We start from the raw sequence: 22582 nt of genomic DNA on the forward strand, positions 1-22582 counted from the left end.
TAAAGAAAGCGGCGTGATAAATTTCACGCCCGCAGTTCCGTAAAATAAGAAGTATGACGCCTGCATCGATCATGCCTCCCCTGCGTACACGTAATACTACTTAATGTTAGTTCAGTTAATCAAATCGGAAGCTGCAGCGCTAAACTTTGAACGTAAATGCAATTGCGGTACATTATGTGACGTACATTTTCTCTCGTAGATCTAAAATATGTCCGTCCGTAGTTGCCAACGCATAATCATTTACGAAGGTTCTGAAAGAAAAATCTATTTCTCTTATTTAAACTTCGTCGTATATTTCTCCAAGACGTTGTAATAAAAACGTAGTTAAAAAGTAAAGCTAAGTCAAATTAACTACGTGATTTATTAACATTAAATTTCGTCTCTAAAAATGCAATAAAAAGTAACTTAAATTAAAAGCAGGAATTAAATTGAAAACGAAACAATGTACGATTTAAAACTAAAGTCGTAATACGTTTATGTAAAAGTTAAAATACAAATAATTGGAGATTTAAATACTAGGAGAAACTATAAAGTGTAGAAGAATTTACTACGTAAATTAAAAATCTAAGGTATTTTCACGATAAAATTAAAAAAAACTTGAAATCAATTTATCGAAGAAAATGAACATTCATAGTATAACAAGTTTGAAATTTTTGATCTAAAAATATACAGTGTAGTAACAGATGCTGTAAGAGCAAAAGAAAAAGAGGCAGGAAGAGAAGAAGGAGAGAAGAAGTGGTTACCCAGTTTACTAACATAAGCGGCTTTTCAGTGGTCGATATTTATTTTCAATATGTCGGTAATAACAGCCTTGTGTTGCATCTAAAGATATACGACTCAGTTTCTTGTCCAATAAATGAGTTTTAAATAAAATGATTAAATATAAATATAAAACGAAAGCTTCCCTATAAATTTTTAATCTTCCATGAATATTAATACGTTGGCAATTAAAAAATGATTTTTATTTCATTATCAAAGTAATCAATATTTTTTAATTATAAATAATTAAAACTGAATTAATTGTGGCAAATTAATTTTAAACAATATTCTTCATCGGTGGAATTTTTTATATCTATTAACAAGCATTTAATCATCGAAAATTAAAATGTCGCGGTTTCAGAGATTGAATTTGAGTCAAAAAATTCAATTTTTGAAACCACGACGTTTTAATGAAACATCATAAAAAATGAAATAAATTTTCTAATTTATTTTAATCTAAAAGCACGACTCAAATCGATTAATTCCTCGATGTAATCTCGGTGAATTATTATTTGCAAATTTTCGCGTAGGTAGTGAGTGGCTGTCATGCTCAGATGGCTCTTCTCCCCGGTATTAAACAGCAATATAAAGCTCCATCGTGATAATTCGGCGTGAACTGAAGATATTGACAACGCATGCACGTCGCTCATATCTCGCCTTATGGCGGACATCGGTTTGACGCTAATTACTGAAGTATTGTCAATACTTTGGTCGACAGTGCAGATATTGACGACCCGAGAGATTCTTTACGACAAGCATCGCCATCGTCCTCCCCGATCGTGCCATCAACTTGGAAAGGGAAGGACGAAAAAGCTGTATAACTTTTGCGAAACTAGGTCTATCTCCTAAGGTTGGGACATATCCCAAGAGCAACGGCGGCTTTCCACGTGCATCAACGCGACGCGATGCATTGCAGTATATCACGCGGAAGGAAGAAATCCCTGAAGCTTCGGCCGTCTTTTCCAGCTTATGTTCCGACCCCGTTGCACCCCAATCGGAAGGCTGCCGAGAAGAACAAATTTCGACATCGAGAAAGCAACACGTCGCAATCTCTCCTCCCTTCTCTCTCTCTCTCCCTCTTTTTCTCTCTCTCTCTTTCACTCGTCGTTTAGTCAAACGCATACGTTTTCTTCGACGTGGATATCTCGTATGTCTCGTTCCCCTCCCCCCTCGGGATCGCTCGTCCGTATCGATCTCGACAACTAAAGACGATTCCGTTCTAACGAAAACAAGCGTTAAGTGAAAACAAGCTATCACTGCACACTTTTATCTTTTAATTCTTGATAAGGTAAAGGTGCAAATTGCAAACATTTCTCTAGCAAATAAAACTTTCTTTTTATCTCTCGTGTCTTTTCGTTATTTATAAATTATTTACATATATAAGATGTCTTAAAACAATAATAATATTTTTTTAAACCGCAGAATATTTGATCGGATAAACGCATGTCAACACACATGTACAATTATGATTTTAGATTTTGTGTCATTATTTTAAGCATTGAAATTAAGCATTGTTTACGTAAAATTTCATATATATATATTTTTCTAATTATAGATTTTATTGCTGTCTGTAAATTATATTATGTAAGAAATTGAAAAGATCTCTCTTTCTTCATCTTTTTTCTGAACAATAGATATTTGGCAAAATCGTGAAATAAAGATAGCTTTATTAAATCATCGCAACGAGAACTTGAATTACTCAAGTTTAGTTTATCATGAAACATAACGTTAACAACCTTGACGCTGAAATGATAAAGGGCGTTATTAAATTGTATAATAAATTATATTTTATGTCACAAGATAAAATTGCCATGTGATTAAGATAAGATGAAATTTTCGAAAGACAGTAAACTGGCAGAATGACAAATCTAAATTTACATAAACAGAATATATATAAAAGGAATTTTTGATTCTTTCCACAATGTTGTACAAAATTTCTCAAACTATCAGCTTTCATTTTAGAGAGAAGACATAAAAAAATTAGATATAATATATGTAAAATATATAAATAATTTTTTCATCCGATAAATATATTATTATGACATGCAGGATAAAAACTCATTATTATGAAGAGAATAAAAAAAGAATTATTTTTATATTTTAAAAAAGGTAAATTTGCAGAATTAAATTAAAATGGCGCTTTTTCTGACTCGTTCATTTATTATGCATTTATTGCGATGTTAATGAAGTAGCTTTTGCTGATAATCCGAAAATTTCTGTCCATTCACTTCCATTCTCTCGCTTCCATTTTCGCACTCTGTCTCTCTCTCTCTCTCTCTCTTTTTATTTTCTGTCTCATATTCCGATTCTCTCTCTTACTTGGCAACGGTGTTGTTAGCGCAACTTGCTTCCAAACAGGAGATGAGCAATTTTCCACTCCTGAACGCGACGCTGTATATATCGCTGAGTTCTGAGGAAGCTTGACATTGTCGTTCAAGAGCGCAAGTAAATCGACACAAAGTCCAATATCGTGACTGCAGCGTTAATCCTAAATTGATGTGATATGTGGTAACGATACAGCGTGGAAGATACGAAACTTTGAACGATCCTCTGTATGTATATACCTCAAACTATGTCAAATCTATCATATCGCAGTCAAAGTTAACTTTCTATGTCGTCCTTATGTCCTATAATAAAATCACTTACTTAAATAAAATATTTAAAATATATTTATGATAATTATTTAATCTTTTTTCATTCTGAACGTTTCTAGTAAATTATCGTACTATAAATATGATGATCCTGACACAGTATATAATTAAAAATTGAATACATAATTAATAATTAATCATTATTGCATAATTAAAAATCTGATACGTGAAAAATATACAGAAGGAATTACACGAGCAGCCAATCAAGCTATCTTTCATTTCATAAAAAACATGAAAAAATCAGCTGACAGCCCATTTGTCAAGTGCAATAAAGCCTGGTTCGTTTATGTCTACCTTGCCTTAGTTGCTAGTAGCAAAAAAGAAGGAGACAAGAAAGAAAGTGTGTTGCAGAGAACAGAAAACATAGATTGATAAAAACAATGTTATTTTCGCTACAATACGACTAGTAAAAGAGATGTAATGACAGATCTATATAATAGATGTTATATAATCTGCCTCGTAAATTTCTCCTACCGAATTTGAAATTTCCAACAAGCTCAAAAAAAAAAAAGAAATAGAGCATTCTTATTAAAATAATATTCTGATAAGAGATAAAAGATGGAGGTTCTTGATCAAATGATTGATGACTCGCTTCATTAATTTTCTTAACAATCTCATTTGATTCACAATTTAACAATCGTCAATAAACGTCGACGAGCTCAATCCTAAGAGGCTATTAAAGACTTAACGGACGTTATCTGCCTGGAGGAAGATGGGTGAAACCAAGATCTCACTACGCTCGTAATATCCCTTTTCCACACCGGCTTACACAGATACAATACAAAGTCCATAATCCGAAATAATTAATGCAAGGATGTGTTCGGATTATCGAGATTTTCGGCGTTTCCTGAATTCCAAGTCGAGATAAGAAGTGTTCATTAAAGAGCAATAATTTATCAGAAAACAAATTCGTGCAATGTCGAAAGAATTATTTGCTAATCTTTCCTAGCTATTGTCTAACTTTATAGGATTGTTCCATTAGACAGAGCGATTCTACAGTTCGGTTTCTTTTAGAATTTCTCTCGTGTAAATTTTTTATGCGATGTCCGTGAAAAATTGATCAGAGTTTATGTTACATCCGCTTCTGTCAGGCACAAGTGTCAGGCGATAAATATACGTAAATCCAGCATCGGTCGTTTTTCAGACTCCCTTCGATTCTTGTCTTATTTAGTCGGATCTACTCGAAAGAAAGCGCCTTTAGCGGGACCGATCCGTCGGATAGCTTGCTGTTTTATGTAAGGAACCTGAACGAAAGGACGAAATCACACACATACATACACATACGGACACGGACGTTGCGACGACAGGCGCGTGCCACGGCACGTTAATCGTACTTTGGCGAAAAGCTCGAGGGACGTGGGACTCGCGGACGCCGGCTTGTATCTGGCGCAAGTTGAAATATACCACCGAAGGTATCCCCGGACGCACGAGCCGGTGATTCCCTTCGATTCCCGGTGGTTGAGGAGTCACAGTGCGAGAAACGCGAGGTCGATCGACAAATAACACGCCACGTTGGTATCGTACAAACATATACGAGAATGGATACGCACGTATGCTCGGGACTGGCTTTAGATAGGACTCGCTGTGTTTCCTGAGAACATTGCCTAAAGGAGCTCCAAGAGACGATCAATACCCCATTGTCATTATATACCCCGGCGACGTTATTGAACTTCGACAAATATCGAGGAATTGTCAATACTTGGGGGAAGGCAAGGGCTATTTAATAAAACGACGTGTGATGCGGGGAGAAAGGGTGAGAGAAGTTAAAATATTTTTCATGTCGGGTGATGTATCGACTTATTGATGAGGCTTAAGCGGATTTTTCGAAACGAACGTGTCACTTCGAATACCAAACATGGGACCCCCGGAAGATATTGACGCTGGGATTCTTTGCCACGAACTCCGCTCGCTTTATTGCGTCGAATCGTGTAAGAGATTTTCCCGTTCCTCGAAAAATATGAAAGAATGAAATCCGGAATCGAGTTCTCCCTATCTCTCGAAACGGGGTGATCTTGTTCCCGCGATGGGAAACTTTTGCCTCTTGATGTCACCGAAATTGAGTGCTAAGTTTGACAAGTTTCGTCCCGCGATTTCACCTATATATATATATATATATAGCGTCACATAGTTCGATTCTTGCGCGCATTGTGTGGAAATGTAAGCGATCGACGCGACTTCGGATAAGTAAAATTTAAGTCTTTTTGCCAAAGGTATTTTCTCTCTCGATATTTCCTCCTTTTCCGTAGATGCCGTTCAACGAGAACATTGTACGTAGTTGTCTTTAGTGGAAAGTCGAACTTTCGTTTCTGGAGAAACGATAAAAATAATAGGATATATTCATGAATATCCATTCGTTCGCAGGAGAAATATTCAATATCTCTCTCTTCGATATGAGCATTCCACGTTAATAGCATTTTATTATTATTAGCGCGAGATAAAGTACATCTAATAACCGCACGACATCTATTTTTATGTCGAAGATGTGACGATACTTGGTGATGAAAGGGTTAACTTAAATAGGGATATTGTGTCTATTACGTCAATTTTCTTGATTGATTATTCTATACTTTGCGTAATGACCTTTATTTGTTATTTTTATAATTTATACACTTTACCTCGTCTATATTTTATCTTAATCTTGTTAAATTTAAAGACACATATATGTATATGCAAAGTCTATAAAAAAATTAATCGTAGCTCTAAGTTAATGAATACACGTGCATTTTCCATTCAGCTTTAATGCGATAACAATTTAATGTCTTCTCGTAAGGTTAATATTATTTTTGCATATAACCAATGACTCTAAGGCAAAGCTAACTTTATGTAAACAGTTAATAATATAACACTCTTGCGCCTTGTATTGTAGCACTCTCTCTTTCTCTATTTATATACCGCGCATAATTTATTCGCTTTCGAGCATGGACTGGCCCCCTTTTATCCCTAGTTTAAAAACCAGGAAGAGGAAGCTCACCTCTCTGGGTATGCGATCGATATATAAAACTCTCTTTGCTTTAATCACTTTAAGGTCGGAAAAATGTCATGTCAAGGGGAAAGACCTTTCACTTTTATCTTATATCCACGGTATATATATATATATATATATATATATATATATATATATATATACATATACATCTCATCTCGTTGATCGTGTTCGCGGTATAGTTTGCCGTTTAACCTTTAATCGAATAACGAAGTAGAAATTAAGTGCTCCTTAACACTTCATTGGTTAGGAAAATAAGTCGCAATAACAAGGTTAACTCCTCGTTTGCCTGTGAGGCAAATGAGGACTGTTTACTCGAGACTGAGCGAAAACTTTATAAATAAAATTTATTTCTTTTATTTAATTTCGGTTTATTACACGATACCTGGCATAAAACAGAATCTGATTAACCAGGAAAAGACTTTTATAACACAATCTTGTGTAGATATATAGAAGAAATTATTTTAACATTTTGAGAGAAAGAGAAAAAGAGAGAGAAACTGATGTAATTATATAATAATATAACTTTATCATATTGTATTACATATTTTATCTATATTATTTAAATGAAATGGAACTTTGATAAAATTAATTTTAATACATGTAACTTTATTTTTCGTTAATACAGTTTATTCTGTTAACGTTCAGTCTTCAAAAATATCCCCGATATTTTGATGTATTATGCTTTAAAATACATCTCGTCCGATAAAATCGTAAAGTAGATGTAAACAGTAAACAGACTTAGTTATTGTATACCCAAGATAATGCGATTTTTTGAAAAATAAAACGTTGGTATAAAACTGACATTATAAATTGTAATAAATTTCTTTTGTAGAATTTTCACAGTGAATTTGTATGAAGAAATATTTATGCATGTAAATATCAATGCATAATGGCAAACATAGTCAATATTATTGCTAGCCCTTTGTAAAGAATCTATTACAATCAAAGAAGATATGTAAAATATCTGACGATTCATATTGAAATAAGCACCTTTTACATTTTAATATGTTATGTTTTAGGAATTTATGAGTTTTTTAAATTTAATAATAAACAATTATTAATAATAAACAATTAATGAAAAGCATCGATTCTCAATCAATTGAGATGATAAAATAAATTTTTGTAGCTTATCGAATATTTATTTATGAAAAATGAATTTTTAATTTTATATATATCACGAATATATCCGCAATGACATTATCAATATAATCTTTTATGATCGATAATACATCGATTGAATAGTGATTGACGAATTGTGAATCTTTAAAAGATAGATTTATATCGCGATAAATATATAAATTCACAAAAGCTCGAATGACAGCACAGTGGAAATGCCGATATGATAAAGAGCAGTAATACAATTTTTCCCAATGCAAATCGAAAAATGTAGAATAACTCAAAAATGTATTATGAATAGGTAGAATTAAATTTCCGCCCGATGCACGATGTGTCGTGTGCAGTTTATGACGATAACATATGAATATAAATTGAAATGTATTGTTTCGGCGAGACATGCAAATTGTATCAGCTTGCAATTAGGTAAATATTCATTTTCCGCAATAAATTGCTCTTTTGACGAATTGTTTTTGCAATTTCACTGCTTAATCGTCCTTATAAGGGGTACTGTAACGTTCGAACAGGACAGATTCGAAGGATGCAAAAGGCGCAATTGAAGCACACGCTTAACATAAAATAATCTTAATTAACGAAATGTCAAAACTATACAAACAGGTGTAACAGGATTATTTAATACCCAATTAATCATTCGTAATCCTCGCCTCAACAAAAGTTTCGTTTGATATCCAATTTGCGACGTTGAAGACGGAAGACAAATGCTTCGAATTAACCTTTGTCCGGAAAATACGTCGACGTAAAATTACTCGAAAAGTGAAACGTTACGAAGCTACGGGTTTTTCCCCTCCTTAACGTTACCCGTTGGAAAAACAACGGTGCCGTGAATTACGCGAGTCACGTCGTAATTTGTTGCTTCCACCCGCCGTAAAATGCGCGTTGTCGCTGTTCTAAGAAATAGAACTTTAATATACACATTCAAGTTCGGAAACTATACGAAGGCAATGTGCATCCAGCAGAAAACACCAGGCGCGCGCTTCGCGTTACGCGATATATGTAAAGCAACCCGGCGAGAAGGTGGAATATTAATGAGTGCGAGGGCGGAATCGTCGACAGCACCGGAAAACGCTACGTTTTCCACGGAAGTGTGTACACGGAAGAGTTGAATCTACAGATCTAATCGTTTCGACAAATAACGGATTTTTTTTTACAGATACACGGACGAATATTTACGGAGAAATTCGCCAGTATTCGTCCTCGCTGCGAGGATACGGATTCAGTGCTTTATACAATATATTTACATATTTTCTTGTCGTTCTGAATCATTAAAGAAATTATTTAAAAAATATATAAATTATCTTGATATATAATATTAATAGATAATGTTATTAGATAATATTATTACTAGATAATATTATTATTTATATTCACATGATCTACGTAAAAATTGTACGAGATTTTATCGACAATTGTTTCATACTTTCCAGAGCAAAAATATCACATTCCATGTCTTACGATGATTGACGAGAGCTAATTTTCTTAACTAATCCTTCTTCACCATTATAAAAGAATAAATGTCAACAATTTCAAAATTATTCGTACAACTTTTATGTATGTTGATAGAATAATATCGTAATCTATTAATTAGTAAATAAGATGCTTAACATACCTATGTCCATCAAGTAGACATCACCGAGATGTCGTACGGCGTAAAGATAGAGCAATCCGAAGGCGAGCTGCATCCCGGTGGTGAGCAACAGGGCGAGGAAACCGGCGGCGCAGACCAACCAACCCCAACCACCCTCCGGATAGAAATGCGCTCGCATACCGGCGACATCTATGCCTGAGATAGAAAAAAAAGTTTTTATTCTCTTTATAATTCGGAAATAAATTGCATCCCGATGCCTCATCGATAACGGAATATCTCGCGACGAGAATAGATTTGATACTTTGCATATAACTCTCGATATAAAAGAATAAAAACGCGAATAAAAAACTTGAGGCAAGATAAATGAGTTTGCTACATGTTTTGATACAGATATCTTGCAGTTAGAGATTAATGTCATTTACTGTAATTTATTAGTATCGTTCTTATAATTATATTAATTTTATTTAATAATCATATATTATACAGGATGACCCCGAACGTTTCAGCCAGACTTTGAAATCTTATAGGAAATTTAATTCTGAACAAAAAATTTCTTATAAACATGGATCGAAAAATGCTTCCTTAAGAAGTTATCGCTCAAAAATCTCTGATGAAGGAAGAGCAAAAGGTGAAAAAAAATGAAATAAAAAGAAAATGAAACTAAATAAATTTCTTGAAAAAAAACGATAAAAATAAAAAATAAAAATCTTTTTCTTTTATGAAAATAAAATAATTTTTTTATTTTCATAAAAGAAAAAGATTTTTATTTTTTATTTTTATCGTTTTTTTCAAGAAAGTTATTTAGTTTCATTTTCTTTTCACCTTTTGCTCTTCCTAATTTATTCACGTTATATTTACGTATTATTTAAACAATATTTATTCACATTACGGAAAGAAACGACATTTGCGAATGATAATCATCAGCTATTATTATGAATATTCGAATGCGTATAAAAGGCAGGAGATTATACCTGGACGACGAAGTGCGGGTACGCAACGATGCAGAGTGGGTAAATCGCCTAGAACCCAGTTCGTATTACCCATGCTTTCATCCCCGTCTATGTAGCGCAGACGAGTGTCTGAAAGAGATCGTAAATTAATCGCGAAACGGAAAAATTATTCGAGCAATCTTTTTCGTGAAATTGATTAAGAGCAGGGCGACTTGTGCAATAATTCTTGAGAAATGTATAATTTGCTCGAGAAAACCTCGGGTGGTCCTTATTAAATATTACCGTCATTGCGCAAATGGAAGGTTGAATCGAAACGTTTAATACTCGACATAATATTTTGCGCATCGAATTTTCCTCCGCACAATGCGAGCGCTGATGCTCGTGACGGTCCCTGTGGATGGCAACATCGTTTGCATGAGACAGGGTGCGAGATGGGTAAGAAACGAGTTGAAAGAAACTACGCGAAGGTAAGAAGTGGAGGCGAGGGTTAGGTAAATGCACTTTTGAAAGGGCGAAGGTGGTAGGTTGAAAGGTAACGGGCGTAAAGGGTAGGTCACGAAAGGAAAGGAAAGGAAGGGTTGATGATCGCGAGATAGAAAAGCGCCTTGTTTTACCTCGTGAACTAAAGAGCGCGGATTCAGTGTCCGGTCGCTTTTGTTGTCTTTTTTGATTTTTTTTTTTTTTTTTTTTTTTTTTTGAGAAAAAATATCTAACTGAATTATGGGTGATCCATGTGTGGGATCGCCGTTAATCACGTCCAACCGGTATAAACTTTTCCATTAGCCGCGTTAAATGTTAAATGTTAAATACCCATGAGTTTCATATTCCCACGTGTCTTGGCGAAAATTAAATTTCGTATATTGAATCGTATAATATTCGCCAGTCCAGTCATTGATCGAATAGTTTTAATCACCGTTTAATTAATGTTTTGATTGGCTTTAAAAAAATATTTAAAAAATTAATAATATTTCCTTCAGATTAACATTAAATGGCCGTCAATACGACAAATTAATAAGTTAAAAATAAAAATAAATAAAACAATTAATTATAAGTTCATTTAATTAAAACGTTTGTGATCTTTTAATTAAACAAACTTATAATTAATTGTTTTATTTATTTTTATTTCTAACTTATTAATTTGCTCGTATTGTCGGCCCTTTAATGTTAATTTGATTATTATTGCATTGCAATACGCGAGCCTTCTAATTGTCATTATATCTATTATTTCCTTCAGAATTTAAGATGATAAAAAAAATCGCTTTTTTGCTTGAATTTATCAGCCGCGTTAAATGTTAAATATCCATGGGTTTCATATCCCTATGTGTCTTGGCGAAAATTAAATTTCAACGTATATTGAATCGTATAATATAAATTCGCCAATCCGGTCATCGACTAGTTTTAATCACTGTTTAATTAATGTTTTGATTAGCTTTAAAAAAATATTAATGAATTGAATTTTGAATTTTTGACTTGAATTTTGTCCTCAACCATTCTCTATATAATGAACTTTTCTTCATTATACTTTGTAAAATATACTTTGTATGGTATACGCGTATTATTAATTTTATCGCTTTGTTTTATCCACGCAATTAAAACTGGATTTGAGAATATATCTCATATTTCGCTGCTTCTCATTTATTCGCTGGTGGTCTTTGTGTTATATGGCAGTTTGACATCACAATTGTAAATTATCGTGCCACTGTGTCAGCACGCGAGTTAAACTTCAATGCAATTCAATCCGGACTAACATGTTCGTAAGTGGATAAGTTTCTGCGCGAATTCTGTTGCTTATTAACAGTTCAGCGTGTAAAATCATTTAGAGAGCATTATTATAGGGTGCCATTATCATCGTCATCATCGTTAGCATCACTGATAACGAGACGTCGCGCGTGTTCGCCCTTAAGAGGGAAAATTAGCAGCGAGAACCAGATATTCTTTATTATCCGGTGTATAATGAAAATAAGGGACGAAAGGAGAGCACGCGTAGAGGAAGCCGAATTCTCTAACAACGAGAAGTGAAAAAGAATGGACGACTGACACGAGGTATTTTGCTAAAAATGATGTAAGACGTAGAAATTGTCGGGGATGGCCCTGGGTGCCGAGGAAGCGAAATTGCCGTGGGACGAGTTACGAGCGTGCCCTCATGATGCCGTAAAAGATGCAGCACGTTCGCATTTCTTGCGAACGTGCCGCATCCTTAGTGGAATCACAGCCACATTTTCGCAATGCGCGATTCAAATGAAATGTCTAAAATCCTGCGGCGAAGAGCATCGAGAATGTACAATGATTGTGATAAATGTGCGAGAGACTGCGGTATAACTCTCGACTGTGTGTATTGAATACGATAGCGGCTTGGCAGATATTTCTATTTTCTATTTTACTATAAAAATGTTTTTCTCCTTTTATTTACATAAAAAATGTCTTGTAATGAAATGAGAGAATCACGTTTATTATTTCTCTCGTTGCATATCATTTACATTACATTCTCGAAAAATTGAAATAAAGTCACATGTGCATCGGTACCTTTTGCCTTATATTAATTATGAATGGAGAATATTAAACTTTTTTTTGCCGCTTATAATAGACACAGAATTGTTGATTCTTCCGAACAAAAGAAGTAAGGCAAAGCACTCCACTCAGATTCACCCTCGTGTCGGTTGAGATTGAAAACTGACGGTCGACCTACATTTTTGATAGACACTGTTTTCGACGATATATCAAGCTTCGAAATTCCCAGGTATCTCTTTGGTACCGTTAAGTGGAATTGATTTTTATTCTACCGTATCTCTCATCGTATAACCTTTTCATCTTGTCCTATTTCTTTTGGCTTTTGCTTTTGTGCAGACACAAAAGAAACGATAACTGAACAACAGAGAAGTTTCGCTAAAAATTTTAAAATTATCGATATGTTCTACGAGAACGACGTCCAATGTATATATGCGTATCTATAAACCGCAGGTTTGAAAATATTACATAAGAACATTCCCTAAAAGAATCGTGCAATATAATCTCTGCCATCAATATTATATTTTTGCAAAAATTAGCTATACAATTCGCGAAGTTATTATATATTCTTGGAGAGATATGTTGTATTAAATTTAAATTAACTTAAATTTAGTTTATTTATAATTAGAATAAATTTAATTAAATATTTGAATAATTAAATATCGACACAAATTTAATAAACGTAATAATCTTGCTATGCATTAAATTTAAATTTATAATAATATTATGTAAAATAATAATAATAATATAATATTCAAAATATATTTTAATATTAATTATGTAAATGCGCAAAAAGATCACGCGACTGCAAAAAGAATAGATGACAACATTGTAATTCTATAACAAAAATCCAGGATTCAAAGATGATTGACACTATTTGGAAAACTGTTTAATTATTAACTGAAAAGTAAACTCACCGCCATGATACGAGCTGCCACGATGCGGCGTATATGTGCCATTCTGACCCTCCATACAATGAGTCGGCGTATAATACTGCATAGGATGTTGCATGTAATTATTGGGGGTGCTGGGAACATGTACCGGATGACAATGTATGCATCTTCGCGGTGTCTCGGGCGGAGCCTGCAAGCAAGATAAATTTTCAAAGCGCTTGAGAGAGGAAGAGAGAGAGATAGAAAACACGATGTTGAGAAATTCATGTAAACGTGCAATCATCCATATTTACTATTATTATTATTATCATGAAATATTGCTCTACGCTGACGTTAGAATATAACACAAAATAGAGATGATTTATCACTACTGATATACAATTAAAACGTTAATATAATTTATCAGTATCGCAAAGGTGAAAAGGTTTGGAAATGATAAATTAAAAATTCGCGTATTCTTTCCAGAAGGAAAATATTTGAGATTTAAAAGTATCATATTATATATTTTTGTACACAAATTGCAATTGCATATCTTTTCAATCGGATAAAAATATCAATATTTATTTTTTAATTAAATTTAATTAAATTATATCGACATACGTAATAAAATCCTGCAAAAATTATAACATTCCCCCGTTCAATCAAAAATATTAATATTAATTAAAAATATTACAAATTCTCTATCTATAATTCTGATTTTATTTTCACAAAAAGCCTTTGACTTTAACTAATAATTATGAGAACCTCATTAGATTAATTAGAGATTAGAGTATACTTGAAGTAGAGATTGATTTCGATCGCGTTGCAATCACGATAACGGACGGCGCCTTTATTCACCTCACCTGCATAGAATGTTGCGAACGTAACGATCTTATCGAGCCGGTCGGGTGCAAGGACGGCACGCTGCCGCCGAAGCTCATGGCTGAATTTCTACATCCTCCCGGGGTGGACCATCCCCCGCGTACGCTGGCCGTAGTCCACCCCATTCCGTTTCCGCAGTCGTCCACCAGCATCTTCGGGACGAATGGACGCGCCACGTTTTACGCTTCCGACATCGTCGATGTCAACGATCGCTTCTATTCTCGCTCGATGTACCTTTATTCACGTCACGTTACCCCCGTTTCATCGAGGATTGGCGAAAGGTAAATTACATCCTTCTTGCTTACTGTCAAATTCGACTTGAATTCCGCCTCCTGGATGTCGTTAAACGAGTCTCGGTGGACTGTCTCGGAAACGGTCATTTAACGATACGCTCGAAATTAGAAAAATATTTTCCATCTCGATCTGTAACCAAAGAAAAGAGAATCTTTGTTGATTTATAATTTTAATTATGTAATATGTAGTGTGTGTGTGTGTGTGTTCTCGCATAAATTCCTTGAATTTGTCTTCTATTCCAATCAGATGCGCATATTATTCGAACAACGTATTTCGATAGGAAGATATAGTATGCGATATGTATGAGGAAAATCACAATTTTAAATTTAATCAGTAAAAATGTCATTGCTTAGAATCGATGTGCAAATGATGTATTTGATAACGTTATTTTGTTAAAATTTCTTTATTATTATTGACTTTAATTAATTAGTTGTATAATTATTTCTCGAGATTTGTGTAATATGAATTTCAATATATAATAGGATTTCAACCATAAAACAAGCTGCAATTTTGTATTATTATGCAGTTGATGGAGAGCATAAAATTTTATGAAATATATTATAAATTAAAAAATAATTGATATTAATGAAAAGATAAAGTTAACAGAATTATTTCACAATTCAAAACATAAATCAACTCTCTCTCTCTCTCTCTCTCTCTCTCTCTCTCTCTCTCTCTCTCTCTCTCTCTCTTAAATCAAAATAAAAAAATTTCTGATCTTCCAGATATTTTTGTTCAAAATTTCAGGAGGGAATATTTTAAAGATTTTTTAGTACAACTTTCTAAAATAAATTTTTTCATTGTATGCACTTTTTAATGCTTTTCACTCATACGAAGCAAAAATATAGAGCTATTTAAATTTCAAATGTTAGATTTGCAAATGTATTGAAGGAACCTGAATAATTCTCGTAAAATAAATGTTTTTTTTAACATTTTCATTTTCTTATCACTAAAAAATTACAATAAAAAATATGTACTAAAATATTTTAAATATTTTTTTAAAGATATTAAATATATATATATAATATATTCTAAACGCAATTCACTCTTATTGTTAGTTTGTTGACAATACGAAAAATTATCAAAAAAAGAATTTGTTTTAAAGATTTTCTGAGTTCCAATAATATATCACGAAAATTCTCTGATTTTTCCATGTACGAAAGAAATCCCTGAAAAATCCAGATGTTTTTCTAGGAAATAGATATCTTGATTAAATATAAAATCTACATCAAATATGGATCAAATATATATTAAATATATACATTGCAAATAAAATTCGTTGAATTTATAGACAAAGATTTATAGGCTAAATGTTTTATATATGTACTTGTCCGAAAAGAGAGAACCGATGGGGATAAAATTGATATCGGATGCATATCGGACACGTACGCGCAAGTTATGTTGCTTGGAGTTATTGACATATACTGAAAACACATTCCATTTCACCGATCGAATTCAATTAATTTCTGACTGTTTCACAATTTTAACCAACAATGTATTTTGCACTTTCAGCAAAAATCCTTTCTCGATTTACAGAAATTATGTGACCTCTTTTTTAAAGATTTAATGAATTTTTTTCAATAAAATTCTATAAGAATTTTTTTATTTTTCCGAATTTTTAATCGGAAAGCATCTATGTATACTCTTGTAATCTCACATAATACCGTAATAATTATAAGTGCATTTCCATTAATCTAACTATATATGTTGATATTTATCCTTTACCGCCACAGGCCTGTAATGCTTTTAGTTCTAAAATATTCATAGGATATACGTTCTACGATGATAACAGTATTATACAGTGATCTAGTTCATTATAAATTATCCATCCCTTTGATATTTGATCGTTATTATATTTAACAAATTATTTAATAAATATATTTATTTGTATTCTCTACGTGTGTGCATGTGTGTACACAAATTAATATAAAATTTATATAAATAAATTTTATATTAATTTTATACTGATAATTTTGTAATTTCTGTATCTTATACAGTAATGTAAAAAAATAATATTTCAAAAATATAAATCTTCTTAAATAAAGTAACAAACTATAAGAATGTTTTTTGCTTTCTTTTATAAAGATTGTGCAGTTTGATATTTTTTATTAATCACGTTTGGATATATCGAAACAAATATGATGAGTAAGAAATCGCTTTATTTCAATGTGTAGAATTAGATTACGTATCATCGGATCTTCTGCAATTTTTATCTCCCAAGATTTATGCCCACCGTCGTGTACGTCGTTGATACTTCATCTTGCTCTATTGCGAGCTCGATATCATAACCGTATATCTATATACATGTATGAAGTCTGAGAAAATAAGAATAACACAAACGTTAAAAACAAGCAGCAGATTTGTATTCGCCGCTCCGGCGAATATTTCAGTTCTCACGTCGACGACGAACATCGCGCCGGGAAAGAGAAGAATTTTTGCAACGGCCCTAAGAATACCGCGGTCATAAATCCTTTCACAAAGCGTTTTTTAATCGTCGCCGCTAAACAGATGAAGCTCCAAAAATACGCCGACAAAACATTACTCCTGCTCGCCTCTCGCAAAAAAAAAAGAAAAAGCACCTGCTTAAATATCCTCGATAAACTTTAATAAAAAAAATTGCAGTATTTATCGACTTTGGAATTATGTAGTATATAATTCCAAAGCATTTTTCAATCCCACATAATCCAGCGTAACTTTAAAAGGCTGAGAAATAATGCGTAGAAATTTTGATGAGTGTTTAATCTTTCCCGAAGGGAATATTTATATAATCTTTCTCGTCTTCTGGAGTTTTAAGCGCGAATAAAATTGAGATTACGAGATAACTCGGTATTCGGTATTTAAATAAATAACTTGATATAGTTAGAATTCTGTTACCGACCGGATATATAGATCATACTTTAGACTTTCTAGTATATTTTTAGCGGGATCAATAGTGTTTTTTGCTCCTTTATTATCTTTATCGCAAATATACTGCGTATCGTTACACGTTTAATTATTCTTCGCCTTTAAATTAAGTCCGCATCATACGAAAAAAAATTGTACATGTGCGATTCAAAGTTAAATTATTTGAAAAGATTAACATCACGAGACTCTCTTGTGCGAACAAGAAGACAATCAAATTTAAAAAGATGAATGCGTTGCGCATATGTTATGAACTAAATATATAATAAATGAGGAGCCCATTTCATTATGATTGATCCGTTATAATTACACTCGCATAGCATAACAATATAACCGAGTTCTAATTACAGCGTATTTATAAGTCCTGTGGAGGAAGAATACATCCTCGGTAAATATATTTTGGATTTTCATATGCTGATGAACTAATATCGAGTAACATTGTAATTAGTGAGCACGCGCAAAAGCGTATTGTAAAACAAGTCCACTTCCACACAAATAAAGCGGCGCCATATAATTATCATTTATGCATGCAGACACGAAATTAACTGGATACGCGCAATCGCTTTATTGCATACGGTCTATGCTTACATTGCCTTACTGCTTTTGCCAGGTTTTTCCATGCGTATAATGGACACAGTCATGTATATTGATTGTACAAATGTAATCTCGTGATTCCCGTCTCTTTCGGACATTGTTAAAAGATAAATATTGTGATACTGCTCAAAAAATTAAAATTATTAATATTAATAAATTATTGCTAATTAATCCAAAATCCAATTTTCTGAATTTTTCGGTAAAAAAAAAATAATTTTAAACAATTATATATATGCATATACACAAATATAAAATAGAAATAGTTTAAAAAACTACTGAATATTATTGCATATGAATTATTACAATATTTTAATACTACTGATATTCCTAGTGAAAATCTCTATATTATGTCTGTATCTGTATAAATTGGCAAAATGAAAAAAAAATATAATTAGAATATAATATTAAAAGTTCGAAAGAGAAATTCTAGACAGTTAAAGTTCCCCAAAATAGAATATTTAATATCGCTCTATTTCTCGCGCAAGATTATCGGCGTGCAAGGGATTAAGATACTCTGCGGCCCGGCGCGACGAAAAGATGCGTGTTGACATACAAGAAATTCCGGTCTGGCTCAGAAAACCAGAGCATTGGAAGGGTACAGTGGACGATAGAGGCGAACCATGGGTAATCCCACTAGATTGAATTCACCCCCGACCACCCCCCGAGCGCGACCACGGTGGATGATCGTGTAACCATCGCCATCACGAGCCGTCATCTGTTGCCCCCTCCTCCTTCATCACCCCCCTCTAATTTTCTATGAAAACATTCCAGACCCGCTGGCTGTGTGGGCGAAAGATTCCGTCTCGAGCTTCTGTCGAGCAACTTGGAGCGCGAAATATCGGGGCTTTCTCGAATGAAACGGTTGAGAAGAGGTGCCAAGAGTTATAGCACAGTTGTTTCGCAAACCAAATATGCTCCACGAATCATTCAGAGATACCGGATGACGCCTGCCTCAATCATAGCAAGAGAGCCCTTCCATCCGTGTATATAGTTCTTTCTTATAATTATTAGTTAAGATTAATCAAGAATTAAATCAGTTTCTTATACTCTCTCTAAAGAAATTAGTAGGAGATAGGGAATCCGTGAAACCTCAATTAACTTCAATTAATGTTTTACGCAAATTATTTTATGTAATATATTAATTACAATATTAATTAAAATACTTGTTATTGCTTGTTTTACATTATTACAATTACTTGCTTTATTACTTGTTATTAATTTAATCATGAAATATTGCGAGCAAAAGAATAAAAAGTATAATCATATAATTAAGATATTTTCTATTTATTAATTAATTATAATTATGTATATATAGATATCTTATTTAATAAGTCTTCAATAAATTATTAAATAAATAAATAATAAATAATTTAATAAATATTTTTGCAAGCAGTACTATATTATGTAAATTAATTTGATATAACGCGGGTTAATTATTTCTATTGTATTATTTCTATTGATTTAATAGACCGACATTAATTATTCCTGTTACATTAATCTAAACATCTAAATTACCATTTTAGATTTGTATTAATTAATTGACACTGTGAGAGACAAAATTGACGTGAACTAAAAATAATATTTAAAATAAATTTTTATTTGATAAGAGATTTTCTGTAAATTTGTTAATTATTCCTGATAATACAATTTAATATAGCCTAGTCTTTAATATAGCCTAATAATAGATAATCAAAAGATTTTTTATTGATGTCATTAGATGAATAATTCTAAATTATCGCTTAAAAAAACATTGACTTGCTCTACATATGCAACAAAAACAAAGTATTCTATTCAGGTGTGCGATAATTTAAGTAAATTTTGACAATTTGAATCAATTCATAATCAAAATCGGTGTTGAGAAAGTATCATTTGAAATAAGATACCGCTGTTAAACGAGACACTCTCACAATTGGGGCAAAACGTACGCATCAAGCTGGCCCGACGTGGCCGCAACGTGAAACTGACACCTTGTCAAGAGAAACAGTTAAAATGCGAATGCTGTTAACCGCAAAACGTGCGGAAGCTCTTTCTGATTCAACCTGGTCGCCGCATTAGCTACAAGATATCTCGTAATCGTAATCCTACTGTTATAATTATGAAATGTTTGCAGCTATAAATCATAGTATTTAGCTCCACAAAATATATCGAATTAACCAATTCGTTTATTTTCGTGAAATAATATTTACTCCAACAAATAGACAAAGATACTTTTTCGCATAACGGATTGAAAAATTAAAAATATCTTGATGCGAAAGAAAGGCAGATGTCATTTTCGAAGGAATCATTTTTCGGACAAGTCTTTTAAGATTTATGATCGATCCAAGCTTGATGTGACATCTTCTGTGAGGGAAAAAAATTTGGAACCTGGGTCATGCTGTTTCCTCAAGTATTAAATATTTGAACAGTCTACATCGACGCCGTTTGATCGAGTCGTATCACGGCTATTCCTGTCTTCGCGGGGATAACTGATGTCGAAATGTATTATTGACCGATCAGAATAAAGTACCTATTGAATCACGAGCTATCTATTTATCACAGATCACCGCACGATTTGACACATTTGTCGCTGGTCGCTACATTATGAATATCCCGTCACTCGCGATTGTGCGATTAAATATATGCCACTTGCGGTTAAATATATACGCAAGCGATCATGTGTTTTCCGATTGATTGCTCATAACATTACAGATTAATTATTTGTTCGGCGACCAGTCTGTCAATTTGACGAATAAATTCATAGTAAAAGCCAAAAAATAATAATTTTAATGCAAAAGCTGTGTGACTGCAATCACATTATATGCTTCTAATACTACAATAAAAAATGGAAGTTTCAAATTTTATAAATATAAATTTATTTATAAATATACATTAAAGAAACAATTAATAAAAATACATTAAAATAATTTTTAATTAATGCATATTTATTATATATGATTCAAGATGTACTTGTGAGAAATAAATTTGCAGTCTAGTAATATAATAACGTGCACCAATAGTAAAGTGCACATCTTTAGTAATAAATAAATTAGATAAAACATATTTTTTCAGGGGAAAAATTATAAAATACTATAACATATGTGTATAAAATGTGTTTTTCCGTTAATCTGTGAGAATAAGCTGGCATTTTCATTTCTACAATTTACGTTAATCTATAATTTACATGTTTATGGTTTTAATAACTGCGTTCACATTCGCGCGTAATATGACGACGCATAAATAAATCATATCCTTAATTGATTATTAATTCATGAGAATCAATCCTCGCGTGGAGATTTGTTTGAGCTGCGGCGTGTGTTGTTTTTGTCCCTGTTTCCACGCAAAACAGCGTTTAAACAAACGTGTCGCATACCTGGGAAATTGATATTCGAAGAGAAACATATTCCTGATCATCTTTTTCAGGACGTTTCAATCGATAAAACTCCATGACCCATATCTATCGCAAGTGCTCTCTCTCTCTCTATCTCTCCCGCTCTCTTTTTCTTCTCTCTTTCTTTCTCTTCCTCGATATGGTTAAGACGTAGATTCTAATTGCCGATACGCGCGCGCGTTCTATTCATCTTCATCGAGTTGGTGGAGCACGATTCATGCGCTCGGGAATAAACCGCGAGTGACGACGAGCTCGACCAGCCGATATCGACTTGCAAATTCCAAGCGAAGCTCCTTCTCTCTCTCCCCGAGTGCAGTTGCTCGTGCAAAAGAAACCGACATGTACTTGGAAACTATTAAAATTGCGGCGAGCTTTGCGCGGAAATTGAAAGAAGTCTCGCGCTGACGGTGATCTGCATGAATAAATACTTCATCTAAAACAGTTTCATCGTATAATGTGACACGCGCATGAAATACAGCAAATGCAAAAATATATAACAAATAAAACGATGAAATACCGAAATTCCGCAGTAATTGCAAAAAAACTTATTGCAAAATATAAATGTGTATTAACCTCGATAATCAAATTATTACTCTTTTTAATTATTCCTTTCCTTTTACGCGAGTGTAAATATCGAAGTAAATATGATACGCATGAAATATGGCAAAAAAAAATATACGGTTAATAGAAAGCTGCAGTAATATAGCTTTAATCGCAGCAATTTTAAACTACAAATAAATACTGTTAATAATTAAGTTTTTATTTATACAATTAAATATTAAAATAAATATGATACGAATGAAAAAAATTACAAAAATTTAAAAAAATATACATTCGATTCCAATAATTTTATAATAAATTACAGATAAATATCTTATAATTAAAACACTTTTTAATATACTTTCTGCGACTAAACATATCAAAGTCGATGTTTGACTTTATCAATTTGCCATTTTCATCGTTAATTGTATAGAATATTTTTATTCATCATAATTATTTTCTCACCGCTTTCGATAACCCGTATAATCGATAACAGAATAACAAACAAGCATATCCAGATCCCTCCTCGATATTTCGCCGAGGGAGGGGTGAGATATTTTCG

General features: G+C 32.9%; 1 protein-coding gene across 2 annotated transcripts in view; it reads right to left on the reverse strand.

Annotated features, from left to right (window-relative positions):
- Positions 1-22582, reverse strand: part of LOC105254216 (monocarboxylate transporter 4) — a 71418-nt gene that overhangs the window by 20556 nt on the left and 28280 nt on the right. For both annotated transcript variants that reach the window (XM_025408624.1, XM_025408623.1), the window contains exons 2-5: positions 14306-14747; positions 13488-13653; positions 10087-10194; positions 9137-9310 (exon numbers count right to left, since the gene is read on the reverse strand). In XM_025408624.1, coding sequence (XP_025264409.1) covers positions 9137-9310; positions 10087-10194; positions 13488-13653; positions 14306-14476 — 619 coding nt within the window. In that variant the 5' untranslated portion in view covers positions 14477-14747. The remainder of the gene's footprint in view (positions 1-9136; positions 9311-10086; positions 10195-13487; positions 13654-14305; positions 14748-22582) is intronic.

The sequence above is a fragment of the Camponotus floridanus genome, unplaced genomic scaffold (assembly GCF_003227725.1).
Source record: "Camponotus floridanus strain SB8 unplaced genomic scaffold, Cflo_v7.5 scaffold22, whole genome shotgun sequence".
Taxonomy (NCBI): Eukaryota; Metazoa; Arthropoda; class Insecta; order Hymenoptera; family Formicidae; genus Camponotus; species Camponotus floridanus.